This window comes from Apodemus sylvaticus, chromosome 4 (genome assembly GCF_947179515.1).
Source record: "Apodemus sylvaticus chromosome 4, mApoSyl1.1, whole genome shotgun sequence".
In the NCBI taxonomy this organism is placed as follows: Eukaryota; Metazoa; Chordata; class Mammalia; order Rodentia; family Muridae; genus Apodemus; species Apodemus sylvaticus.
This window is the reverse complement of record NC_067475.1, coordinates 65,295,218-65,320,758: the sequence shown is the minus strand read 5'-3', so window position 1 is coordinate 65,320,758 and position 25,541 is coordinate 65,295,218. Positions and strand designations below refer to the sequence as shown.

The 25,541-nt window shown below is 40.6% G+C and overlaps 1 protein-coding gene across 2 annotated transcripts in view; it reads right to left on the bottom strand.

The window, feature by feature from the left end:
* Window positions 1–20,061: 20,061 nt before the first annotated feature.
* The window catches only part of LOC127682174 (NADPH-dependent 3-keto-steroid reductase Hsd3b5-like), an 11,691-nt gene continuing 6,211 nt past the window's right edge, over window positions 20,062–25,541 (bottom strand). The window contains exons 2-3 of one of the 2 annotated variants that reach the window (XM_052178568.1): window positions 23,737–23,901; window positions 20,062–20,873 (exon numbers count right to left, since the gene is read on the bottom strand). In XM_052178568.1, coding sequence (XP_052034528.1) covers window positions 20,062–20,873; window positions 23,737–23,901 — 977 coding nt within the window. The remainder of the gene's footprint in view (window positions 20,874–23,736; window positions 23,902–25,541) is intronic. The other variant, XM_052178569.1, reaches the window with a different exon arrangement.

The following is a 25,541-nucleotide window of genomic DNA, read 5'->3' as shown; positions in this document are numbered from 1 at the left end:
GATCTCCCTAGGACTTTTATCATGAAGGGGTGTTGGATTTTTGTCAAAGGCTTTTTCAGCCTCTAATGAGATGATCCTGTGGCTTTTGCCTTTTAGTTTGCTTATATTGTAGATTACCTTTATTTATTTACATATCTTGAACCATTCCTGTATCTTCGGGATTAAAGCAACTTGACCAAGGTAAATTATATTTTTGATATATTCTTAGATTCAGTTTGGAACTATTTTATTGAGAATTTTTGCATCTATGTTCATAAATAATTTTTCTGCAACACTGACTCTTTGTTGGGTGTATATGTTGTTTGTGTATCAAGGTAAATGTAACCTAATCAAATAAATTGGGCCCCGTTCCTCCTGTTCCTATTTTGTGGAATAGTTTGAAGAATATTGGCTTTAACACATCTCAAAAGGTCTGGTAGCATTAATTCATTGTTGAAATTATCTGGACCATTGGGTTTTTTGTTGTTGTTGCAGTTGTTGGGAGACTTTTAATAACTGCTTCTACTTCACTAAGGGTTGTAGACATGTTTATATTTTTATCTGACCTTGATTTTACTTTATTATTGGCGTGTATAGAGAAAATTAAACGTTTCGATTTGATGGAGAACAGGTTTTTAAAATATGTCCTTATAATTCTCAGAATTTCTTCACTATCTGTTGTTATACCCCCTTCATACTCTAACTTTGTTAATTTAACCTCTCTCTGCCTTTAATTTGTACAAGGACTTGCCAATGTTTATTGACTTTGTCAAAGAATAAACTCAATTGTTAATGATTGTTTTGTTTTTGTTTCTATTTTACATATCTCAGCCCTGAGTTTATTTCTTGATGCCCAGTCCTTCCTTGTAGTTGTAGACTATAAGGAAGGAAGATTCACACTAGAGCTTTCAGTTGTGATATTAAGTTACTCCTGTGTCATCTTTTACATGGATATATATCTGTATGCCACATCTATTCCTGGTGCTTTTGGAGGCCAGAAGATGATGGTATTGAATTTCCTAAGACTGGGATCACTGATGATTGTGCAAACAAAAATTCCTGAAAAGAAGCTGTGTCTGGTTGTGAACCAAAAACTTCTGCAAGGAGTTTCTGTATCTTCAGAGACTAATGGACCTGCTGGAAATTCAGTACCCTGGAGAGATTGGATTTTTGTAGGATCAGGGACTAATTGTTTTATCTTTAGCTAGTTAGTCTTCTGGAACATCCATTCCTTGCCCTGTTCTGTATCTGAACTAATACCTCTTGATAATAAATAAGCTATTAGCTTGGAACTGACATATTGTGATAATGAGTAAACGCCTCCCAGTGAAGAGTCCTTCTTATTCCATTTTGACTCTACTCAGAATCTAGGCCATGGACAATTTGCTGCCTTTCCTAGGTGTAAGGTACTCTGCTTCCTCTGTTAATCTACCTGAGTTGCTCTGGGGATGGAATTTCCTATTTAGCATCTCATGGTGAGAACAGTGGAAAGCTAGGTAAAGCCTCTGCAGGAATAGTGCTTCTCCTGGCAAGGAAAGGGAAGAGGAGGAAGGCCTGCCTCTGTCTTTTGTTCTCAGCACTTAATGAATTTCAGAGTGTGTGTTTACATGGTAAAAAGCTCACTACCAGTTTGCACAGGTCATAAATTGAACAAGAACTTTATATGTCTACATCTATATCTACTAGGAACAATTGTCTGGCTGAACATTCATCCTTTGCTACTAGCTTACAGGTTCATGAAAAGTTAGACTATAAGCTGTCCTTAAAGTTTTGTATAGATAACCTAGTAAATATCTTACCTCTTGTTTTTTTTAACCTGTGGTCCTGGTGGTGCATATCTTCTGTAAGACATTTGGTTAATGGTTTATGTAATCTCTTGAAATGTACTCTAAGTTCTAGAAGTCTGTTATGATCTCCAAAGCAGTTAAGCAGTACTGTGTAGGTGTTGCCATTCTTACCAATGGTGACCCTAGCACGCTAGCTGTTTCTGCAGAATAAATAAATGTTCTTTGTTTTTGCATACAATTTGAGTTTGGGGTCTTCCTTCAGTGATAACACTTGAATCTATTCACTTTGCAGAAAATTAACTTTTACGAGTCCAAGAAACAAGACAAATATTAGATAGCATCTTAGATCTATAAAATCTTGTTGTTTTCCACATCTTGTTGCACATCTCTTTGTGATGAACACACCAATGTATTTTAAAGTTGCCTTGATTTATGAATTTCATGTTCTGTAAGATGAAAAAAATCCTGTGAAACTGCTTCTATTTGAAATACAGTATTTTGAGTTTTCTAATCTTGTGTTCCCTGTTCAGAGAATATATTCCCAATAGCTCCAGAAACAGTTCTTTAATTTCCTTAAAGAGAAGAGTGGTGGTTTATTTTTTAAATGTTCACAGTTGAGAACTGTTATCTCTGTGTGCAGCAGATCAGTCTTGGCTCCTAAGTATGAGTACCAAGTGCTATTAACAACTGACTCACCTCTCTAGCCCCACAATTTATCTTTGCCCCTGATTCTTAAATTACACTTATGTAAGAGAAGTCACTTGTAGTCAATACCCTATCCTGAAAGCCAGTGATGACTTTGGAAAGTTGTAGTAGAATGCTTTTGAAGGTAATAGTCCTGCCTGGTTCTACATTTGCTCTCTGATTCATGGTTCACCATGATATGAACAGGCTAGAGATAGCAAGACTCTAAATTCAGCCTAGAGAATGCCTACAAAGTCACAATATTTTAGCTTGTGTTTGGTGCGAGAGCAGAAGGCCAGAATGCCAAAGATGTGTTGACAGTAAGCACTACATTTTCAACATACACAGTGCTATTTCACATGTAAAAAGGCTCTTTGGTGGCTCAGAAACCACTCCTGTTAGGTTTTAACAAAGAGTTTGTCACACTCTCCCTCCTCCTCTAAAAAATCTGAGTATAGCACAACTCAGATGTAATGAGGTGATTAATCCGAGAAGAGAAATTCCAAGAGGACCCCTTACTTCCTGATCTCAGTCTCCATTGTGTAAAACTGCACAGTACCTCTGAGTCTTATCAAAGACATTGCTGCAGGGTGTTGTACTCAAATGTCCTTGCTGAGAGGAGAGATTTGTCAGTACAACCACTTAAAGGTCATTGCTGATTTGGTCCAATAGGGTCAGACTGCTGCTAGAATTTTGAGCAGAATTTGGCATTGTAAAAGTGCCTGTTATTTGCTGGGTGTCATTGTTGTCTCTGAGGCTTATTGCCTCAGTGTGCTTGCTCAGGCCTTGTCCTGGAAGCTTCTAGCCTTCTTACAATCTAATAGATGCCAAGAATGTGTCCATCCTATTAGACATGGGGCTGAATGAGCTCACCCCTTCCTAGTTCTTTCTAATCTCTGGCTGGGTACTTCTGACTCAAACTCCTCTCCCAGGTGACTGAATCAATATAAATCTGGCAGTCTGTTCTGATCTAGCTCATTATTCTCTGGCTAATTCTGTCTTCACTTGTGTCTAGCTTATTTTCTCTTTAACTTCTGTCTACAAAACTCACTCAGTAAAACTGCCTCCTCTTCTTCTCTCTCTCTTTCCTCTTTTTTCTCTGAGGTTCTACTGTAAGTAGCCTATTTTTCTTTCTGTTCTTGTGAGAATTGGGCATATCCCATCTCTTATTCATTCTGTCAATTCTTTCTCAGATTCTCCACCTTTTTTATCTCTATTAGATGTCACTTTCAAACATGGGTGCCTCCTTCTAAAAACTAACTTTACCTACATTGTTTTGGATTAAAAATGTATACTAAACACATATCTGTATTCCAGTCAGAGGCATTAAAGGTTTGTACTAAGGGGTGAGTGTGTGACACTACCTTTGCAGGCTTGGTCCAGGAAGGACTAACTTCTGTTTGAATTTCTAGCAGAACTTGACATCCGTTGCATAATGTTTGTTTCCAGGCTTGCACAATTCAAGAGTTCTGGTATCTTGGAAGCTTTTATCTACATTTTAAAGAGAGACTGTGAACTCAAGAGTAATGGTTAGTAAGATTGGATTTCCTTTGGGAAACCCTGAGATACTGATGCATGGTAAATCAAGAGATGCAATACAGAGCCCAAGATGTTAGAGGGGCCTAAACTTGGAATTCCTGCCGACGATACCCTCAGCCAACAAGCATAACTAGCTGTAGAAGAAGACTGCAAGTAGAAAAGCCATAAGGATAGGACTGACCAATACTGTTGAAACATATTCAACATGGAGACCAAAACTCTTTCTTTTTGGACATTGTCTCCTTCCTTCATAACTTCTGCTACTTCATGAAATTCACATTTTAGACCAATGCAGATATAAGCACAAGTATTCTACTGAAGTCTGGATAGACTTGAGGGATGATCACTAAGTTAGTGAACAGCTAAAATCAACTGTGAGTGGTGCCCTGAACCAATATTTTTTTTTCTGAACCAATATTTAACTCTCTTCAGCATGCTGCTGATTCCCTGTAAAGAGTAGGTCTAAGCAAGTGGAACTGGTTGAGGAACTCCTTTACAGGGAGTACTGCAAGGAAAGGCTTTCCTGGAGGAGCATGATGTAGATGCTTGTTTTCAAGTGGTGGTAAAGGATGTTTCTCTCCTTTATTGCTTCTTTCCTTCTTTCCCTCCCTCCATATGCCCCGTCTCCTTTTCTCTTATCTATAAAAGTGCTTTACTTTTATACCATACAGTTCAGTGGATTTCTGCTTCCCAATTCTCATCATGATCATGCATCTTGCTTTTTAAAAATTCTCACATGAAATACTTTAAATTAGCATGTATATTATATTCAAAGCATTCTGCCTCTGGCCTCACCTTTCATCCTTCTGCTAGCTATTTGATACAATCTGCTTATGCTGTACATATATATTCTGCTCACTCACTGTGTTGCCTGCCTGGTCAAGTACTGTTGACATAGAGGTTATGTATCATATATCCCTCACACAGAATTATGGAGAACAACTTTATTAGGACAGTGCTCTTAGTTATGGATAAGACATGGAGGTGTTGAAGCAAGTAGCCTTGTATAGTCAGTGGATAAGGAGTAGAGATGAAAATATTAGCAGAAGTTACATCCTGTTACTGCTTCAAGTAGTACCTGCATAAGCACTGTCTACACATATTGAGATCCAATTCTGAGATCCAGATCAGTCCTCTCATTTCATACTCAAGCCTGTTGATCTCAAATGTCTTTTAAGACCCTTTTCTCAGAAATATTTCCCCTACTTCACCCTTGTGATATAGAGACAAGGCACAGAAAAGAGTGAAGGTTATTCAAAACATTTTGTCTTGGACAACTACTGGAACAATCATTACTAACAGAAGTTACCATTGCTTCTTCCTTGGTAGAAATCTACATACTGTGGGAATGACCACTAGAAGTTTATCCAAGGAAGTAGAAGTCTCCCTACCAGGCAGCATATTGCAGTAAATATATTTACTTTGTATTGCTGACACAAAACAACACAGCCAAAGAAACTTATAAAAAAGAAAGCATTTATGTTTTGTTTCCAAAGGTTGGAGATCCTGAAGGCAGGCACAGCTCCCTTCTTGATCTGGCAGCAGAGAAAGAGTGAAGTAGGATTGTTTGGAAGCCTCAAAGTTCACTTCCAGTGACTTACCTCCTCCAACAAGGCCGTACCTCCTAATGCTTCTGTAGCATTTCCACCAAGAGGGACCATCTGAGCCTATGTGGGTGTTTGTGCCCAAACACCATGAAACTCTGGAGCTCCAGTAGGACTGATTCAGCAGGGCCTCTTTAGATTTCTCTACTGGACATCTTAAGAGCCTTATTTAGGTAAGTTTTTTGCTTATTCTCCCACTTGGGCTACTCTAGTCTTCTCTGCTGGATAGTGTAAGCCCCTGTTTTGATGCTATTTGCCGATTCACTCCTCTGACTCTCTCTCTAACTCTCTGTCTCTCTGCCACATTTCACAGTGATTTTTGCTTTTTCTAGCTATGTATTTAATAAAAACCACCCATTCAATACTGAAATTATGAATGCAATGGATCATGTCTATATAAGGGACATGACTAATGTAACTATCAGAATCAATAAGATGCTATTTCTGTTCTTAAAGTGTTATTACAATATAAAGCAAAGGGTAGGGGAAGAGATAGACAAAGGCATTTCTTTGGTCATTTCACACCCACTCCCTTGTGGCTGAATTGGGAACCTGACAAGTGAACTGGGATGTCTTAGGATCATGACAGCCTTTTTCTGTAGAAAGCTGGCCTCTCATTTTCTGTGTGTAGAGTAACACAGGAACAAATGCTTGAGTGATCATGATCAGTAAATCTTAAATGTGTTGTCTTCATCAATTTTCTATCTTCCCTAGGGAACACTTCAGAAAAGGAGGCAGAAATACTGTAAGAGCCAGAGAGAATAGAGGACACTTAGTAAAAATGGTTTTCCAGATACAACAGAACTTACACATTTATGAACCCATAGAAACTGTGGAAACATGCCCTGAACCTGCCCAGAACTACGCCAGCTGGGGTTACAGTGCTGAGAGTGGAGGCAGACACACACCTCCTCTTTAACTCAGAAACTATCTCCAGTTGATGAAGGCTTTCAAAGAATAATTTGTTTGTTTTTTCAAAGAAGTCTCAACTGAGCATAGAAAGCACCCTGGAAGAGAGGCCTCTTGCTTAGCAGGAGTTGGCCAACATCAAATGAACTCATTGATATTGTTGGAGCTTTTGTCTGTTTGTTTAACTTACAGATCTTGTGCTTACATAGTATATTTTCCAATTTTATGGGATTTCTGTGTGTAGAAATGTGTTATTGAAAAGGAGTTGAGGAAATCTCAGTGCTAGGTAAGACTCTTGTGCAGTCTGTAGTACCTAAAGTCAGAAGAGACAGTATCCAAGTTGGAAAGTATTATTTTTATTCCTACAAGATTGCCAGCTACAGTCAGGCATGATGGTGCACGCCTGTAATCCCAGCACTGGGGAGGCAGAGGCAGGTGGATTTCTGAGTTTGAGGCCAGCCTGGTCTACAGAGTGAGTTTCAAGACAGCCAGGGCTACACAGAGAAACCTTGTCTCAAAAAAGAAAAAACAAAAACAAAACATTGCCAACCACATGTCTGCTTTGAATTGTTGCTGTCTTTGTATACATGGCAGGGCTTCTGAGTTTTGCTTTAGTGGTCAGCTAGGGACCATGTCATAACTCATCCAAAATGAGTTATATTCTCACTTACCAAATTTTATTCATATTTATTATTTATTTGAAGTGCGTATATGTCTATGTGTGCATATCTCTCTCTCTCTCTCTCTCTCTCTCTCTCTCTCTCTCTCTCTCTCTCTCTGTGTGTGTGTGTGTGTGTGTGTGTGTGCTTGTAAATGCATGACTTAGCGCATGTGGCTGGAGTCAGTTCTCTCATTCTACCCCCTAGGTTTAGGGATTGACCTCAGGTGGTCTAGGTTGATGGCACGCTCCTTTACTCGCTGTATCTTGTCACATCTCAATCCTATCTTCATTAGCTCTCTCTTTTCAGTAATACCAAGATGAACAATATAGGAAGATGTCAAGAAAGGAAATAGGCTGAGAGCGAAAGGGGAGAAGATTGCACACAGGGAGAGATGTGGATCTGGAGGAATAAGGAGAAACAACTAAATGTGAAGGGAAGAATAGTGCTCTATGACTGATGCTCAGTGGGAGACAAAGTCTGGGAGGAATTTCAATATTTTGTTTCATTTTTCTCAGACTCATAATATCTTCACTGTGTAAATGGAAAGGTGGAAACTCAAATCTGGGAATGACCACGTACCAAGCCATGTTCTAGAACTTTCAGTGATACTGACATTGGAAGTTGTTGCTAACCTTTTTTTTCCTTTGAAGAGACATAAACATTTTCTTCCCCTTTGTCTAATATTCCACCACAGCCCAGTGCCATCAACTTCCATCTTGCCATATTAGTGAGTTTACAGAAATAGATGAGGAGTTACTTACAGGAGTGTGGTTGCTTCCTGCAAAGGGCTGCAGTAGAGTGTCTTTGACTATCAGGGTGATGAGCTTCTCACTGATGAATAGACAAAGCTTTCACTACCAGTCTTTTCTACCTATACACCCCAGGCTGTTCTTTAGGCCACATGTAATTATAGTAGAATGGAATATAACATGTGTTATGGAAAGGCTGGTGCACAGGTGAAATGTCCATGATCCTCCTTGCCCCTTATTTTACAAGGTCAAGAAAATCATTCAGCTGAGATGATCTTCTACATTTAGACCCAGTTGGACTTCCAAAGAAAGCAGTTGTTTGGCTCATAGGATAGTAGTATACAATAGAATTTGAGGTTGAGGACAGTTCTGCTTCTCCCATTTCTAACTAGAAGTATATATTGAGGCATATGTAGCATCCCACATGTCTCTAAAGATTTTTCCTGATTCTATGGAGTATCATGTTCAGTACTGTGCAGGAGGCAGAGTAGGAAAGGCTAAGGCAAGCAAATGAGTTTTCTGGAGATGGCTTATCTTTGTGCTTGGCAATGATGGGTGAGCTCTGAGAATTTAGGGTCCTTAGAGACTTCATCTCAGAATTACTTCTTACTGTGGATATGCCTTTCTTGTTACTATTACATACAGTAATGACTACTGTGAATTAGCCCACCCTATTGGGCAGATTTTGTGCATAATCATTATGAAGATATGCTTTCATATAGTAATGCTGAATAGATGAATTAATGATTTCATAATTCCTGATAATAATTTTGTAGAATTCCTGAACTGATACAAATAATCTCAATCCCCATATAGACTACAAGCTGCAAATAGATCTCTGTAAATATTTATGTGTCATGGTCTAATTGTACTAGACACAGAAACCAGCCTTGGCACAAATTTCTGATCAAAGAAAAATTTGTTTTTTTGTTATAAATAAGGCCAACTATCTGGTAACTAAAGATCAAAACAAATGGTGCTGGTCCAACTGGAGGTCAGCATGCAGAAGAATGTGAATTGATCCATTCTTATCTCCTCGTACTAAGCTCAACTCCAAGTGGATCAAGGACCTCCACATAAAACCAGACACACTGAAACTAATAGAAAAGAAACTGGGGAAGACCCTTGAGGACATGGGCACAGGGAAAAGTTCCTGAACAGAACACCAATAGCTTATGCTCTAAAACCATGCTTTCTTATGACATAAAAATTATTTCTTTAAACTTATAATGAAATTATCAAGCTAGTAACAGATAATAAATGTTTAGACCGGTACTAGTCCTAATGGAAAGAAATGTAAAAATTCTTCTGAAATTCCTTAAGTTTTATCAATCTATAACATGAGCTATTTCTGAACTTAAAGGGTATAAAATGTATAGAATATAATTGATTATCATGCTGTAACAATTTTACCTGATAATCGTATGAAGTAATTTTAGAGAAAATATACTGAGAACAGAAATACAGGTTTGTTTGAGCTTCTTGTCTCTGCTTCATCCTGAATGAGTGTTTTTCTTCATGCCTGACTCTTTTTCTTTCTCTCTGGATCACAAATAGTTAATGAACTTGGAGTCTCTCATTTGATCAGCACAAGGCCTCTGAGTCAAAGAGAATACAGGCCAAGCAACTAACTTCTTAATTCCCTGCTGCTATGAGCTTGCCAGAAAGCAGTGACACTTAGCTACAGATCTTCAAGTGAGTTAAATTTTCAGAGGCCATCAGCTTCTAGACCCAGAAATGTAAGAAAGAGTTATAAGTCCAGAGATCTTCAGCCTTTGGTCTTTGTTTGATGCTGGGTCCCACCTCAGTTTCTGCCCTTGTCAAGACTGGCCTTTGCAGTTTTGTGTTCAGCCCAACACTGTGGTGTAGGATTGGCCACTATGGCCAGCAGAACAGAGATGCTAGACTGTATTTGTTCTGAGCCACTGATGTCAGGTGCTGGGCTCTAGCAAAGCACTGACACACCAAGTGGCATGGGGAAAACCACAGCCTCAGAAGTGCGAGACTGAAGCTGGGATTCCCAAGCTCCTGAGAATCCTGTTGCTGCTGGAAAGCCCATGGAGTCAGGAACGAAGGGTCAGGGTTCCAAGGGCCCTTGATGAGGAGCCCAGGCTGGGGTCTCACAAACTCCTGTAAATCCAGTCACAGCTAGAAGTCATGGAAGATCTGTACATGGAAGAGGCCCATGGCCTGGGAATGAGCCAGTGTTGGGGATCAGGGGAACTCTGGCTTAGGTCATCTGTGTATGAAAGTCCTTAGCTTAGCAGCTGTTGTTTGGGAGCACAGAGGGCCTTCTGGGGGAAGATAGTGTGACTCTGTAGATAAAGACTTTCTCCATGTTCCCCAAGGCCATTATTGAAGAAAGCAACAGTCCTTGGTTCCAAACTGTTTATTGTTTGTGAAAAGTGGGTGTTTCCCACCTCCTCAAGTTGACCAGATATTAAATAACTTTTGCAGGGATGAAAGTCTGAGAGGGGAAGCTTACTTGATAACTCTCAGTTCCTCTAGAAATCTCATTAGACTGAGAACTCTATGGTTACATATCTGCAGGTCACGTTTCCTATGTGGGAAGAATAGCACATGTTCCAGGCCAGGAATCTGGGATGGAGCAGGGAGCACTGTACCATCTCAGGTGGCACCTGGGTCCAGGAGACTCCAAACCCATTCAATCTTCCCAAGTTTTCTCCCACAGTTTATTTTGTCACAGATCCTCAGCAGGTTTCTGGCTTCTGGAATAGATAGCTGAGAAATATCTGTTTCAACAGAGAAAGAATTCCCACATTGATCTTGCAAATCCCGCAGTCAGGGAGTACCTTGTTAAAAAGGGTGAGCAATTGGAGTTGGGATTGCCTATTGCCATCAGCAGAGGCTGACACAAGGTTCTGTCAGTGCCCATCCTACACCAAGAGCCACCAGCTCTGGTTTGTGTGCATTTTGTGGGTATCCCTCAGGATGGAGCAATGTGAATCTGTAGACAGACCCTTCTTTACAGAGGCTTTTAAATATACTCTTGAGAAAAAAAGGCATTAGCTTTCTCACTAGTCAGCTGACTGATTTTCTTTAGTTTGTACAGACAGCCCACACTGTGTCTTTACTGTGTTCCACACTGTGGAACTTTAGATGTGGAAACATGGAGAAGGTAGGGGTAGACATCAGGAATTTGTTTAAGGAGAATGGTGGAAAGAGTGTGCCCTTATAGTGTTTACTGTTTGGAGTGCGCTTAAGCAAACCCTGGCAGATGACAGAGTCCCTATGTGCTCAGGAGACATTAACTCTTCCATCCTTATTAAGGTGACCCCTGTTATGACTGCATCCTTGTGATTCATGCAGATAGACATTATACATAATCTTTCTTTTGAAAAATTACCCTTTGTTCACGTATTTATGGATACTTATTCTCGTGTCATTTATACCTCTGCCTTATGTGGGAGGCTTTCAAGGATGTAAGACAGCCTTTGTCTTACTATTTCGTAATTCTGCTAATGCCAAGGACTTTAAAAACAGAAAATGCCTTCATGTTTCAAAAACTTTTAAAAATTGGCATTTGATTTTTAATTTCTCATGTTTATTTAATTTTAAAAAAATATACTTCCACCTTCTTGGGAGCTCTGCCCACACTCCTGGCTAGGCTCTGAGATCAGCAGTCATTGGTTATTCCTCCTGGGAGCTGTGATCGCTCCTCAGTGCCTCGCAGCTAGCTTTGCCAAGCTTCCGCCAACCACCCTGGCTGTGGCTGGATAAACAGAATCCTGGAATGGACGCATGGGCAGCTAAAAGAGAATGGAGTTCCTTCTGGTACCTTGTACCCAAGGTTTTAACCTTCACCTTAAACAGATCTCTGTCTCTGTCTCTGTCTCTGTCTCTCTCTCTTTCTCTCTCCCTCTCTTCCAGACTAAGCACCTTGATTCTAAAAAAGGACATAACTTGTATTGTATGCTTTGTCAACACAACTTTAAAAATGACAACTTGTCATTTTGCTATAGAGAACCATTTTCTTTAATGAAATAAAAAAGCCTTCAGTCACATTACAGGGCAGTTGAGAATCCATATGCTTCAGTGACACACTCACTTGTACACAGGCAATTGTACAGTGAGACAAACATCATAATGCTGGGACTATTCTTCCTATGTAAGGGTAATAAACCTTGTCAAAGGACCACCCTGAGTGACTGAGCAATGGTTGCTGAGATGTGGAAACATTTAACATTGCCTTTGACTGAGATATCCATGTCTTCTACCTTGTCTCCAGCACCTAAGATTTTCTTTTCCATGTCTTATACATTCATAGTTTTTATTATATATTTTTATTTTCTATATTCTTTGTTTACATCCCAAATTATTTCCCCTTTCCCAGTTCCCCCCTCCCCATATGACCCATAAACCTTCTTCTCTCCACCCATTCTCCAATCACCTCTCTCCTTTTTCTCTGTCCTGGTACTTTTCTCCAATGCTAGATCAAGCCTTTCCAGGATCAGGACCCTCTCCTTACTTCTTCATGGGATTCATGACTCCCTAATTTTTTCATTTCCAGTTTTATCTCTTTTTGAGTTTTCTGTATAAATTCCATTTCTACTTTTTTCTTCAGTTTTTTAATTGTAAAAGGAATTAAAAACATCTTCTGATAAAATTGAAGATTTACATGGTAATATTTCTGACAAAATTGAAGAAATATATAGAAAAACATGTTAAAATTGGCAATTGTCATATAAAGAGTAAAATAGTAGACATAAAATGCTAAATTAATTGAAAGAGGAAGTAGAAAAATCTTATGGTAGAATTGAAGATTTATGTGGAAAATATTTCAGATATAATTGTAGAAAAATATAGAATAACATGTTAAAGTTGAAGATTATCATGGAAATTACAGATAACGTGGTAGGCATCAAATATTTCTAAGTTGATAGAAAGTGGAATTGTAAACCTGATAAAACTGAAGATCTACAAGGAAAATATTTCTGATAAAATCGAGAAATATCTAGAAAAACACATTAAAATAGACTATTTAGTGGAAAATTATATAGATAAAATAATAGGCATAAATATTTCTAAGTTGGTTGAAAGTACAATTATAAACATTTTCTGATAAAATTGAAGATTTACATGGACAATAATTCTGATAAAATTGAGAAATATCTAGAAAAACACATTAAAATTGACTATTTAGTGGAAAATTATACAGATAAAATGATAGACCTAAAAATGTTTCTAAGTTGATTGAAAGTGAAATCATAAACATTTTCTGATATAATTGAAGATTTACATTGAAAATATTTTTGATAAAATTGAAGAAATATATAGAAAAACATGTTAAAGTTGAAGATTATCATGGAAAATAATACAGATAAAATCATTGACATAAAAAACCTTACTAAATTAATTGAAAGAATTGCAAACATTTTCAGATAAAATTGAAGATTTACATGAAAAGTATTTTCATTAGTCTATGTCTTTTTATTGGGGAATTGAGCCCATTGATGATAAGAGTTATTAAGAAATAGTGACTGTGAGATAAGATGAGATTTTAAATCCAACTCTTGCTTTTCTGGTTGTGTTAGGGCTTCCAGGACTTGCTGTGGTGGGAGAACTGGGCTCTGATGTTGCCAAGTAGCCTTGGTTTCTGTTGGTAGGGTTCTTGTGTTTGCCTTTCTCCATCTGATTATCTCTGGTGTTAGTTGGTCTTGTCTCTGGCTGGAGCTTGTCCCTCCTGTGGGCATGTAAGCCTGTGTCCATGCTCCTGGGGGACCAACTCTCTTCTGGCAGGGTCTGTGCACAGAAGGCTGTGGAGCCTCCTGGCTCCCTGGTGCAAATGGTAGCCTGAAGGGAAGACTCCTGTCCCAGCAGTTCCACTGATCTTATGCCCTGTGTGCTCCTTGCTGTTCCCCTCCAGAGAGAAGGTGAAGATCTCACCTCCATGCTCAGAAGTGAAAGCACTGCTAGGAGATTGTTCTCTCCTAGCTGTGCACTGAAAGCTGTAGAGCTGCCTGGCTCCCTGGTGCAAATGGCCGCCAGAAGAGAAGACCTCCATTTCCACTTTTATGCCTTGAACTATTTCACCACTTCCCTCTCTGTTCCTTTGTGCTTTCATAAACTTCATTAAGGGATTTTCTCCATATCATCTATAAGGTCCTTGATCATATTCATATTTGCAGTTTTGAAGTCATGGGCAAAAAAGATTTTACATCTGTTTTACTTTCCCAGTCCCTAGTCCCAGAACGACAACTCTGAGACTAAGTATTAAGAATTTACTGCATTGGGCATTAGCTTTCGTGCATTCCCTGACTAGCTCTTAACTTATTTAACCATTTAAACCATTCAATGCCTACCACTTGGTTAGTTACCACTTCTTCAGTCTCAGCTTGCTTGTTCCTTTGGTCTCCTCAGTGTTTCTCTCAGGGTTTCACTGAGTTCATCTACCTGATTGTTTATGTCATGGTGTCTAAGTATCTAGCTTTGGGAACACTGAGGGGATTCTAGGTGTTGGTATCTTTGTTGGATGATTATTTCCTTTCTTGGTTTCTGTTGCCCTTTCTGGATCTTGGGAAGGTGTGTTTCTGTGGGTTGTCTGGTAGTGAGTGCTTCTGCAGGTTGAAGGGAGGCAAAGAGGACTAGAGGTGTGCTAGGAAAAATGCTGAGGGGCTTGCTGCCCTGCTAATTAAGGTCAAAAACTACCATAGTCCACTTAGGCCTCTGAGCTAGGACCAAAACTGGAATCCTTTTCTCAGCAAGACTTCTTCTTCTCTGACCTTGTCTGGAAAGCTGGAAATCTGCATAGCCTGGACCTGAGGAATTTCAGGCAGTCTTGTTCCTGAGACTCCTGGAGGGACTCCCCATGCTTATGAGGCACCTTACTCTCTGATCTTCTATACAATGACCTTTGCCCACTCTGGATATTTGTACCCCTTCCCTAAAACCATATAACCATTTGTTCACCCCAAAGAAAGTATATTAGTCAGGGTTCTATAGAGTCACAGATCTTATGGAATGTCTGTCTATATTGAGGGAATTTATTGTGATGTCTTATGGCCTGTAGTCCAGCTACCTCAATGATGGTCAGCTGTGAATGGGGAGTCCAAGAATCTAGTAGTTTCCCAGTCCCATGAGGCTAGTTGTTTCAGCTGGTCTTCTGTAGAAAAGGTCCCAACAGATGTGCTGACAAGTAAATTTGAGCAGACAAAGAGGAGTGAATTTTCGTTCCTAAAATGTCCTTATGTCAGTTTCTAGCAGAAGGTGTGACCCAGATTATAGGTGTGTTCCACTGTGCCTGAATCTGGGACTTGCTTTGTTCCAGGTTAACCTTGAACTAAAAGATCTCCTTGCCTTAATCTCTTGGGATTAAAGGCCTGTGCTCCCTTGCCTGGGCCTAAGCTTTTCATAGTCACTGTGTCTCAAGATTTCCATGCCAAGAGCCACGTCAGAAACTTGTGTCTTTCAGCCTCAAGATCTGGATTACAGGTAAGCCCTCCAATTCTGGATGGTAGTTCATTGCAGATATAGTCAATTTGACAACCAGGAATAGCCATTACATGCACATAAGCCCACACAGAATAAAGGTATATGCACATGCTAGGATTGACTCAGAGAACTCTTTCATTAAAATCCACCAAGAAGACCTTTGCCTGAAAGAGCTATGACATTAAATTCCTTGGAGAAGGCCTTCTGTCTCCCTGCTTCTGAGGCACTGGCTCCCTTCCTGACTGGCAATTTGCCCATTCCAGTCTCTGCTTCATCCTTTCATTCCTGTGTGCACCAGTATATGGACACCATGAGAGGAAGGGAGCAGAGGGCTGAAAGAGATAGGGGCTTTAGGAGTTAATGGGTTCCTGTCTCCATCAAGAGATGGAGTTGGAACTATCCCTCAAATATGTTGCAGTAAGGTGAAGAATGATCTGGAGAGACAGGGTTCAATGGGCTAATGAGAACTGGGTTTGAAGCAAGATTTGGAGTCTCCAGTGAAAGAAAGGTGTTGAGGAGGGAGGAAGGCACCTGTATGTTGGTTATCAATCTGAGGGTGAGGATGGACTGATCATAATGGAGGATAGGTAGGAGAGAGTGATCCCCTAATCCACATTCTACCAGATATGGCACTGGGGTCCCAGGTAGAAAGTGCATCTAGGTATTGGTGACTGAAAGAAAGGAATGGGATTAGGTGGGCAGGGGATGGGGGGTACTGGGAAGTTCCACAGGAAGGAAGAAAGCTGGGTCTGCTGCAAGATTTCTAATGGTTCCCAGGATAGGATTAGGGATAGGAGAACAGGATCCTGTAAACTGGCTGTTACAGGGATGGGGGTGAAGCTGGAGAGAGTGTAATGAAGGACAAGAAGAATAATGCAAATCACCTACTTGAGTAGTAGACTGGAGTATCCCCTCAGAGTCCAAGGAATAGAGTGATTCTAGACATATGCTACTCTCTCAAAGGGATTGGAGGAGAGAGGAAGGCTCAGTCTGCTGCAAGGGTCCAGGAGTTCCCATGGAATGGAGGAGGTAGTATGTCAGAAGAGGCCATTGCAAGCTCTGATCTATTTTATTTATTTATTTATAAGCCTCATTTTTATTAGATATATTATTTATTTACACTTCAAATGTTTTCTTTCCTGGTTTCCCCCCTGAAAATCACATAATACATCTCCCTTCTCTCTGTTCCCCAATCAACCCACTCCTGCTTCCCTGTCCTGGTATTTCCCTACACTGCAGTATGGAGCCTTCCCAGGACCTAGGGCCTCTCCTCCCTTTGATGTCCAACAAGGCAATCCTCTGCTGCCTATGCATCTGGAGCCATGGGTAACTCTGGTTTATGGTTTAGTCCCTGGGGACTCTGGGGGTACTGGGTGGCTCATATTATTATTCCTCCTATGGTGCTGCAAAACCCTTCAGATCCTTGGGTCTTTTCTCTAGCTCCTCCACTGGGGACCCTGTGTTCAGTTCAATGGTTGGCTGAGTGTCCTCCTTTGTATTTTTCATGCACTAGCAGAGCCTCCCAGGTGACAGCTATATCAGCCTCCGGTCAGCAAGCATTTGTGGGCATCTACAATAGTGTCTGGGTTTTGTGACTGTATATGCTTCTATTTCCTCAGCACTTATGGGACTATTTAGATGGTTTATCTGATCCTGTTTTAACATGTGCACCTGGTATGTGTCTAGAAAACTGTCCATTTTGTCCAGATTTTCCAATTTTGTTGAGTATAAGCTCTTGCTGATGATTTCCATAGTTTCTGTTTTTAAGTCTCCTTCTCATTTCTAATTTTGTTAATTTGGGTACTGTCTCTGTGCCCTCTGGTTAGTCTGGCTACCAGTTTTTCAGTCTTGTTGATTTTCTCAAAGAACCCACTCCTGGTTTTGTTTATTCTTTGTATAGTTTTTTTTTTTGTTGTTGTTTCTATTTGGTTGATTTCATCCCTGAGTTTGATCATTTCCTGCCATCTACTCTTCTTGGGTGTATTTACTTCTTTTTGTTGTAGAGCTTTCAGATGTGTTATAAAGATGTTAGTGTAAGTTCTGTCCATTTTCTTTTTGGAGGCACTTAGAGCTGTGAGTTTTCCTCTTAGCACTGCTTTCATTGTGTCTTATAAGTATTGACATGGTGTGTCCTTATTACCATTAAATTCTAAAAAGTCTTTAATTTCTTTCTTTATTTCTTCCTGGACCAAGCTATAATTGAGTAGAGCATTGTTCGACATCCATGTGTATGCATGGGTTTTTTTTGTTCTTGTTTGAATTTAAGACCAACCCTTGACCGTGGTGATTTGATAGGGTGCATGGAATTATTTCAATATTCCTGTATCTCTTGAGACCCGGTTTGTGACCAATTATACCGACAGTTTTGGAGAAGGTACCATGAGGTGCTGAGAAGAATGTATATTCTTTTGCTTTAGGATGAAATGTTCTATAAATATCTGCTAGATCCATTTGCTTCATTGCTTCTGTGAGTTTCATTGTGTCTCTGTTAGGTTTCTGTTTCTATGATTTGTCCTTTGCTGAGTATGGGGTGTTGAAGTCTCACACTATTATTGTGTATGGTGCAATGTGTGTTTTGAGTTTTAGTACAGTTTCTTTTATGAATATGGGTGCCCTTGGATTTGGAGCATAGATGTTCAGAATTGAGAGTTCAACTTAGCAGATTTTTCCTTTGACCAATATGAAGTGCCCCTCCTTATATTTTTGACAACTTTTGATTGAAAGTCAGTTTTATCCAATATAAATATGGTCACTCCACCATGTTTCTTGGGACCATTTGCTTGGAAAAATGTTTTCCAACCTTTGACTCTGAGGTAGTGACTATCTTTAGTACTATCATGGGTTTCTTGTATGCAGTAAAATGCTGGGTCCTGTTTATGTATCCAGTCTGTTAGACTATGTCTTTTTATTAGGGAATTGAGTCCACTGATGTTAAGAGATATTAAGGAAAAGTGATTGTTACTTCTTATTTTCATTGTTAAGTATGAGTCAATGTTTTCTATGGTATCTTCACCACCTGAGATTCTTTCATCTATCTCTTTTATGCTGTTGTTGATCCTTGCACCTGTGACTCCTGATTTCTTTCCAAGGTTTTCTCCAGAGTTGTCTCTAGAAGCCCTAGATGCAGATCAAGCTTTTTCCAAAGCTCATAGTATACAACCCCAGAAGCTAATGATTTCTGTTTGTTGCATCCATTCTCAGGGAATTTCTAACACAAATTTCAATAAGCCAAGGTCAGTTTCTTTGCTTACTCAGAGGAGTGAGAAAAAGAAAAAGAAAGGGAGAGAGGGAGAGAGAGACAGAGAGACAGAGAGAGAAACACACACACACACACACACACACACACACACACACACACACACAGAGAGAGAGAGAGAGAGAGAGAGAGAGAGAGAGAGAGAGAGAGAGAGAGAGAGAAGAGACTTCAGGTGGAAATTAATTTCCTAGTAGAAGAGAGTTTCCAAAAGGAATCAGGTGACAATGTAGTTTCAGGTGTGCAAATAAGATTCCTCAGATCCAGCATTATAAATGCACATGTTTCTTTGCCAAAACCCTTTACAAATTGGGTTCCAATGTGCAGGCTATCCTAAGCCAAGGGTTCTGAGAGGCAAGCACTCTTGGAGAAAGGAAATGAGAAGAATGGAGCATTGTTAAGGACAGTTTCCTGAGAACTTTCCAGCCTCAGAACCCAATGCCTAGTCTCTTTACCAATATCACTTTATAGGCAGTTGATACAACTGTGCTCTGAAAAGGCAGCATCTCCCTACCACCAAAACTGTTGGGAGTTCCCCTGCATCTACCAAGGCCTTCCTCTACTGACTAGGCTTGTCAAATCCTACTCCTAGAGTCTGAGATCTCAGAGGCCATCATCTATGCTTTACAAAGAAAACTAAGGGGTAGCAACTTGTAAATGGAAGTGGGTTTTTTTTTATTTCTCTGCACACTAAATAGAGTAACTTTCTCAGCCTCTCTCCACTTTTCTCATACAATTTTATGGAAAAGCTGTAACAAAAGTCATCAGACAGAGATTTAGTTGTAAGAAAATGGTTAACTCTGAGAATGTGCTTTTAGATGGCACCCTCTCCTGGACTGAGTAGGAAGTGAGTCTATGCAAGAAATTTCTTTCTGTCAGGGTCCCTAGTACATAAAATAGACTAATATTCCAGTCTTTCAGGGCACAATCAAAAGACAATGGGTTGGAATTAGTCTTACATTTCCATCTGTTCTTGATTTTCCTTCAGTCCTCCTCAGATCCATGATTACTTTCTGATCCCATCATGGCCATGTCTAGACACAGAAGGGACATAGAATTTTTATTTAGAGCAAAACAAAATCCACCAATGAGGAACTGACAAATATTTATTGTTCCTTTTATTGGACTTCATAAAGCAAGCAGAGTTTTCTAAAGGCTAGGCATGCTTTGGATGGGGAGACAGAATAATAAAGAGAGCTCTGAGGTTACAAGAGGTGCTCAGGAGCTTGGAACCAGGAAGCTGGGGCACTGCTGTCTGTGTGTCTCTGGGCAGGGGCTTCAAGAAAGCATTGTAGATGGGTCAGTGAGTGGCAAGGCTTTAAGGGACTTGATGAAGACTCTAAGATCCTCTGTATCAAAGGGAAGCAGCAGGACCTGGATTGTGTTCCTGTCTCTACTAGAGGACCTGATAACACCCAGGGCCATGACCTCACCATCTTCACATCACTGAGACTTTTTGTTTAGTGTCTCTCCGTGCTGCTTCACTAGTGTCCCAATCCACTGTGAGGTTTTCTGCTTGGCCTCCTCCCAGCTGACAAGTGGCTCATAGCCCAGATCTCGCTGAGCTTTCTTGTAGGAGAAAGTGAACACACTATTTTGCATTGTGACCAAAAAACGGTTAAAGGGTGGCCTATAGTTGTAGACTGGACGTAGCAGGAAGCTCACAGTTTCCAGCAGGAGGGCAAGCCAGTATTGTAGAGGCAGAGGAAGGCTCCAACTGGAATCAAAGCAGAGGCCCCATTCCTTGCTCAGGGTGTAATTTAAATCATCATAGCTTTGGTGAGGGGTGTCATCTGTGATATAGTAGAACTGTCCTTGGATGCTAGCGGATTTCTTGGGGTCTCTAAGGCCCCTGGCAGCCAGAATGTGAGCCCATGCTGCATTGCCCACATACACTGGGTTGGCTATGGAGAATGAGGCATATTTCTTAATTTTGCTGTTGTTCTTGAGTGCTGTATTCACAACAGTCAAAATGACTTGGCATTCTTCCCCATAGATGAATGGGAGTCTGATTGCACAAGTGTGCAAAGTGCCACCGTTCTTCAGGAGGCTCCCATTGGCTGCCAGCACTGCCTTCTCAGCCATCTTTTTGCTGTATGGGTATGGGTCAGGCCATGTGCTTTCATGATGCTCTTCTTCACGGCCATTCAGGACGATCTCCTTGTAGGAATTCGGCCCAGCCACAGCTACTGAGCTGCTGTAGATGAAGGTTGGCACACTGGCTTCCACACAAGCATCCAATAGGTTCTGGGTACCTGCTCATAGGAAGCTCACCATTACTGATTGGAAATAAGACAAAGGGCTACTGTGGCAATGGTGTCAGATTGGTTTCTGTCTCAAATCCAGTGGAAGAGGTACTACTGACCTAAATGCCTTTCCACCTGATCTTGACTCAAACTTATCATTATACAGCCACAGAATAATCCCAAAATTAAAAGAGGTGATATTTAAATCAAGAAATGAATGATTTCTAGGCTTTTAATTTATAAATTTCTCTCTCTCTCCCTCTCTCTCTCTCTCTCTCTCTCTCTCTCTGTTTATATACTGGTGTGTATTTTTATTTTAATGTTTTGGGATCAAACAAATCTAAGCTTTCTAAATGTTACCCAGGGCCCTCCCACTTTTTGAGGGTTTTTTGATGTTGTTGTTGTTTTTGTTTTTGTTGTTATTGTTGTTGCTGCTGCTTTTGTTGTTGTTCTCATAGGCATCATGATCAAAGCAACTTGCGTATGGAAGGGAATGGGATGGCTCACACATCTAGACTACAGTTCACTCCTGAGGAAAGTCACTGCAGAAACAAAGGGAGAAGCCATATACCAATGCTTCTCCCTCAGTTGCTTCCTATGGCTGCTCTGCCTGCTTACTCCTATTACCCAGGATCTCCTGCTTCGTGTTCATTCTGCCCATGCTGGGCGGGCCATCCCAATGTCAATCATTAATAAAACCCACAGATATCTTCACAGGCCTATCTGTCAGCAGCAGTTTCTCAGTTGATGTTCCCTGTTTTCAGGTGACTACCATGTGTCAAGCTGACAAAAAGTACACAGCTGTTTTTACATTGGAAAGTGCTTACCTGGATTTTTATTCTGGAAAAGTATGACTTTAAGTGTTTTAAAAACTGACATCAATAAATTGGCTTCAGGTTGTTGCTCAGTGATTGAGCATGTAACTTGATCCCCAGAAACAATAATAACAAAACGTTTGACAATTCTTCCCCACAAAATAAAAGCAAAGCATCACTAAACTTTATACAGTTCATGTCATTAAAGGCAGGTGCTTTTTCAATCTAAAGAATGCAAAGTATTTTATTATCAGAGGCAGTGAATGGGCAATATACATTTTTATTGTATTGTACTATATTTTCTATGTAGAGGCTTAGTATACAGTTCAGTCTGGGCTGGAAGGCATGATTGTCCTGGTTCAGAGTCCTGAGTGCTAAGGTTACAGGTATGCACCACTTCACCTGGGAACCATTACATACTCATAATTAGACACTAAAGGCTCTTTCACTTGATTCTCATGTAGTAAGAATTAATATAGACATGAGAAACTGGCTGTTCATAGCACCACTCTAAGGTGTGGCTAAGAAAGAGGTAGCAATACAAACCTAAGAAGGATCCTTTTGAATTGGTTTTGGCCATCCCCCAACATTAATTAATTTAGAAAATGAGCCCAGTTAATTATTTGGAGGTCATGTCAAGGATACATGGCAGGCAGGACCTTGAACTATAGTGTTGCTACAGAGACTGGTGTCAGGAGTCAGTGTGTTTATTTTATATGGTAAAGTCCTTTATTTAAAGTAGATTGGAAATCTACTTCCATATCCACTAAATGTTGTGTATTGCTGTTTTATTTCCTGTTCCCTCAGGACGGGTGTCACAACCAGGAGCAGATCATGTAATCAGGTGATGACAGGTGAAATGTTAATTGGTCAGTTAAGGCTAGAGACTGTGATTGGGCAGTGGAAGAAAAAGACAGAGCTGGAAATTTTATTCATGAAATGGAAGGAGTAGAAGAAGGTAAGAAATGGACAACAGAGGGAGAAGAAGATGGAGGAAGAAGAAGTTGAAGATGGAGCAGACCCACATGGTCTGGATGAGCTGAAAGTAGCTACGAAGGCAGGAGAGTATTCCAGAGGGGGCAATAGAGGGGCAATAGAATAGTGTCGTGGTATATTTTTCCAATCTAACTGTGCAGCTTGTAATATATATATATTATTGAGTTGTGTATTCTTTGCATGGGCATTTTGGGGTTGGAGATTTATGATTATAAATCTGTAATTTAAGTCTCTGCTGTTTCCATTTCAAGGGGCTAAGGGCAGCTGAGTGAGCAGTAGCTCTTCTTCAGGCCAGCCACCCCTGTGGCTGGCCTGAGAAATTAGAACAGCAACTCCAGGCATTTCAGATTAAACTGGTTTGGTTATCTCAGTAAGCTAACTCCAGGAACCAGGGCAACATGGCTGCAAAGAGTAAGCAAAACTGTCCATGCCAGGAGAAAAACCAGATTTAGCATGTTTTTTTGGTTTTTGTTGTTATTGTTTTTTTTTAACAACCAATCATTTAGGAATGTGGATCTAAGGAAGAGAGTCGCTGAGCTCTGCCTAAGACCAGTCTTTAAGATTAGAGTGATGCTGATCTGAAGAGAATAGTTTTATGGAAATTGGAAAACCATAGTTATTAAGAGAAGAAGTACTGGGTCTTCCTGACAGGCTGTTATGGAACAGCTTTGAAAGAGCTCTCAAGAAGAAATGTCAGGGTCTGACCTATCATGGCAGTGGGAAAATGGAAATCAATCATGTGGAGACAGAGTCCAGTCACACCGTTGTGAAGAGGCAGGAGAATATTCCAGGCAATGGGAGTACATTGGAAATGGCTCGATAAACATTCTCTCTCCTACTGTTCCTTCCTCTCCAGTATGGTTTTTTTTTTTTTACTTCTAACCACCAACGACCAGAGTCCTGATTTCTTCCATGGCCACCAAGGAGATACATTTGTCCTAGCCAGAGCACAGCAGGTATCCTCCTGTTCCTCCAGATGTTGAAAAGTAGGAGCCTCCCTCCCCAACCTGTCTCTTGGTTTTCATTTTTAGTCTGCTCAATATCCTCCTTGGGTACTGTACCTTTCAGATTAACATCCAGGATGGTCTGTCTGGAAGCAGCACCAAAGATGTCAATAGTAGCAGCAGTGTGGATGACAACAGAGATTCCCTGGCAGGCTCTCCTCAGGCACTGGGTATCTAGAATGTCACCCTTCAGTACTGTCACCTTGGCCTTTGTCTGCAGCTCTGTAGACACAAAACAGGTTTTTGGAAAGCTTTCTGCCTGGGATAGAAGTTTCCTGACACAGGTGTTAGTTACCTAGGCCTTCAATGGCAATCATGGTGAGCAGAAACTGGGGACAAGGCCTTTCTACAGAAGAAAGCATAAATGTTCAAAAATCAGAATGTAGCATTTATAGGGTAGGAGGAAGCATCTATTCTCCACAAATTCTTAGCCAAAGCCTGTCTGGGATCAACTTATCTGAGAGAGTCAGGTCAACTGAATCTACAATGCAGCTAAAGAATAGCTTTAAAGAGGCAGAAGTAGCAATCCATAGCTGGAAGATCCCTCTTGGGACATATAAAAACCTCTGCTTGATTTGTCTACTCTAGGTCCCTTTCCCGTCAGGTAACCCCGAGAAGTCCTTGAAGTAGAAAAGGATGGGTGCCTTAGTTAAGGTTTCTGTTGCGTGGGAGTGACACCATGACCATGGAAATTCTAATAAGGGAAACATTTATTTGGGGATGGCTTACAGCTTCACAGGTGTTGTCTATTATCATCATGGCAGCATGTAGGCAGACATGATACTGGCATAGGTTTGAGTTCTACATTGACCCTCAGGCAGCAGATGGAGACTGTATTCCACACTGGGCATAACTTGAGCATATATGTACTCCAATCCTGCCCTACAGTGACATACTTCCTCTAACAAGGCCACAGCTCCTAATAGTGCAGCTCTTCATGGCCAAGTTTTCAAATACAAGAATCTATGGGATCTATTTCTATTCAATCCACAATAATGGGGGAAAGACTTCTGGGAAGGAAGAAGGTGCTAGGATGAGTTTCTTTCTGTATGTTCTTTCCTCTGCTTTCCTTTGACCTGACGTTTATACAGACTGGGTCAAAGGAGTAGCTGTGACATGGCAGCTGGTACCCAGACCAGACAGACTAACTTCACACTTCAATTCTTTGGTCATTCTGATATACCAGGCCATCTTGGGTGCTTTGTGGTAGAACCACAGCTCCCACTTTGTCCAACATACTATCTATGGGCTCGGCAGTTGCTCTGCATTGCCAAGTCATGGAGGTGATGTCATGCTGTGATCTGAAGTCAAAAGAAATCCAGAGAGAAGCTCTCACTCAGCATGTTTTAAAGGACAGAGGGTACTGCCAGACCTCCTTTTTCTGCTGTGAGAAGTTGGGGAAGTCACTCTTCATAGTTGTTGCCTCCTTGTCTATAGAATCAGAAGACAAAGTTATCTTTCTTTAAGGATTTCATATTGTGAAGGGATAAGTAGTTTGCACCATTAAGAAGTCTCTGACATGAAAAGGATACTACAAGGATTCTTTGCTCTTCCTGGGAAGAAGGAATGCCAAGTGAAAAAATGCTTCCACAAAATCTAACAGTTGGCAACCCCGAAGGGAATTTTCATCACTACTGACCCATGTGGGAGGGCACTTTCCTTTGTGACTGGTACCATCCCTGGACACTTCCATCTGTGTTCTATAAGAAAGCAGGCTGAGCATGACAAGGGGAGGAAGCCTGTAGGCAGTACCCCTCCGTGTCTCTGCATCACCTTCTTCCTCCAGGTGCCCCCTACTTTCCATCTTTATTGAAGAGTGATGTGGAGGCTCAAACCAAAGAAACACTTTCCTCCCTCCAATG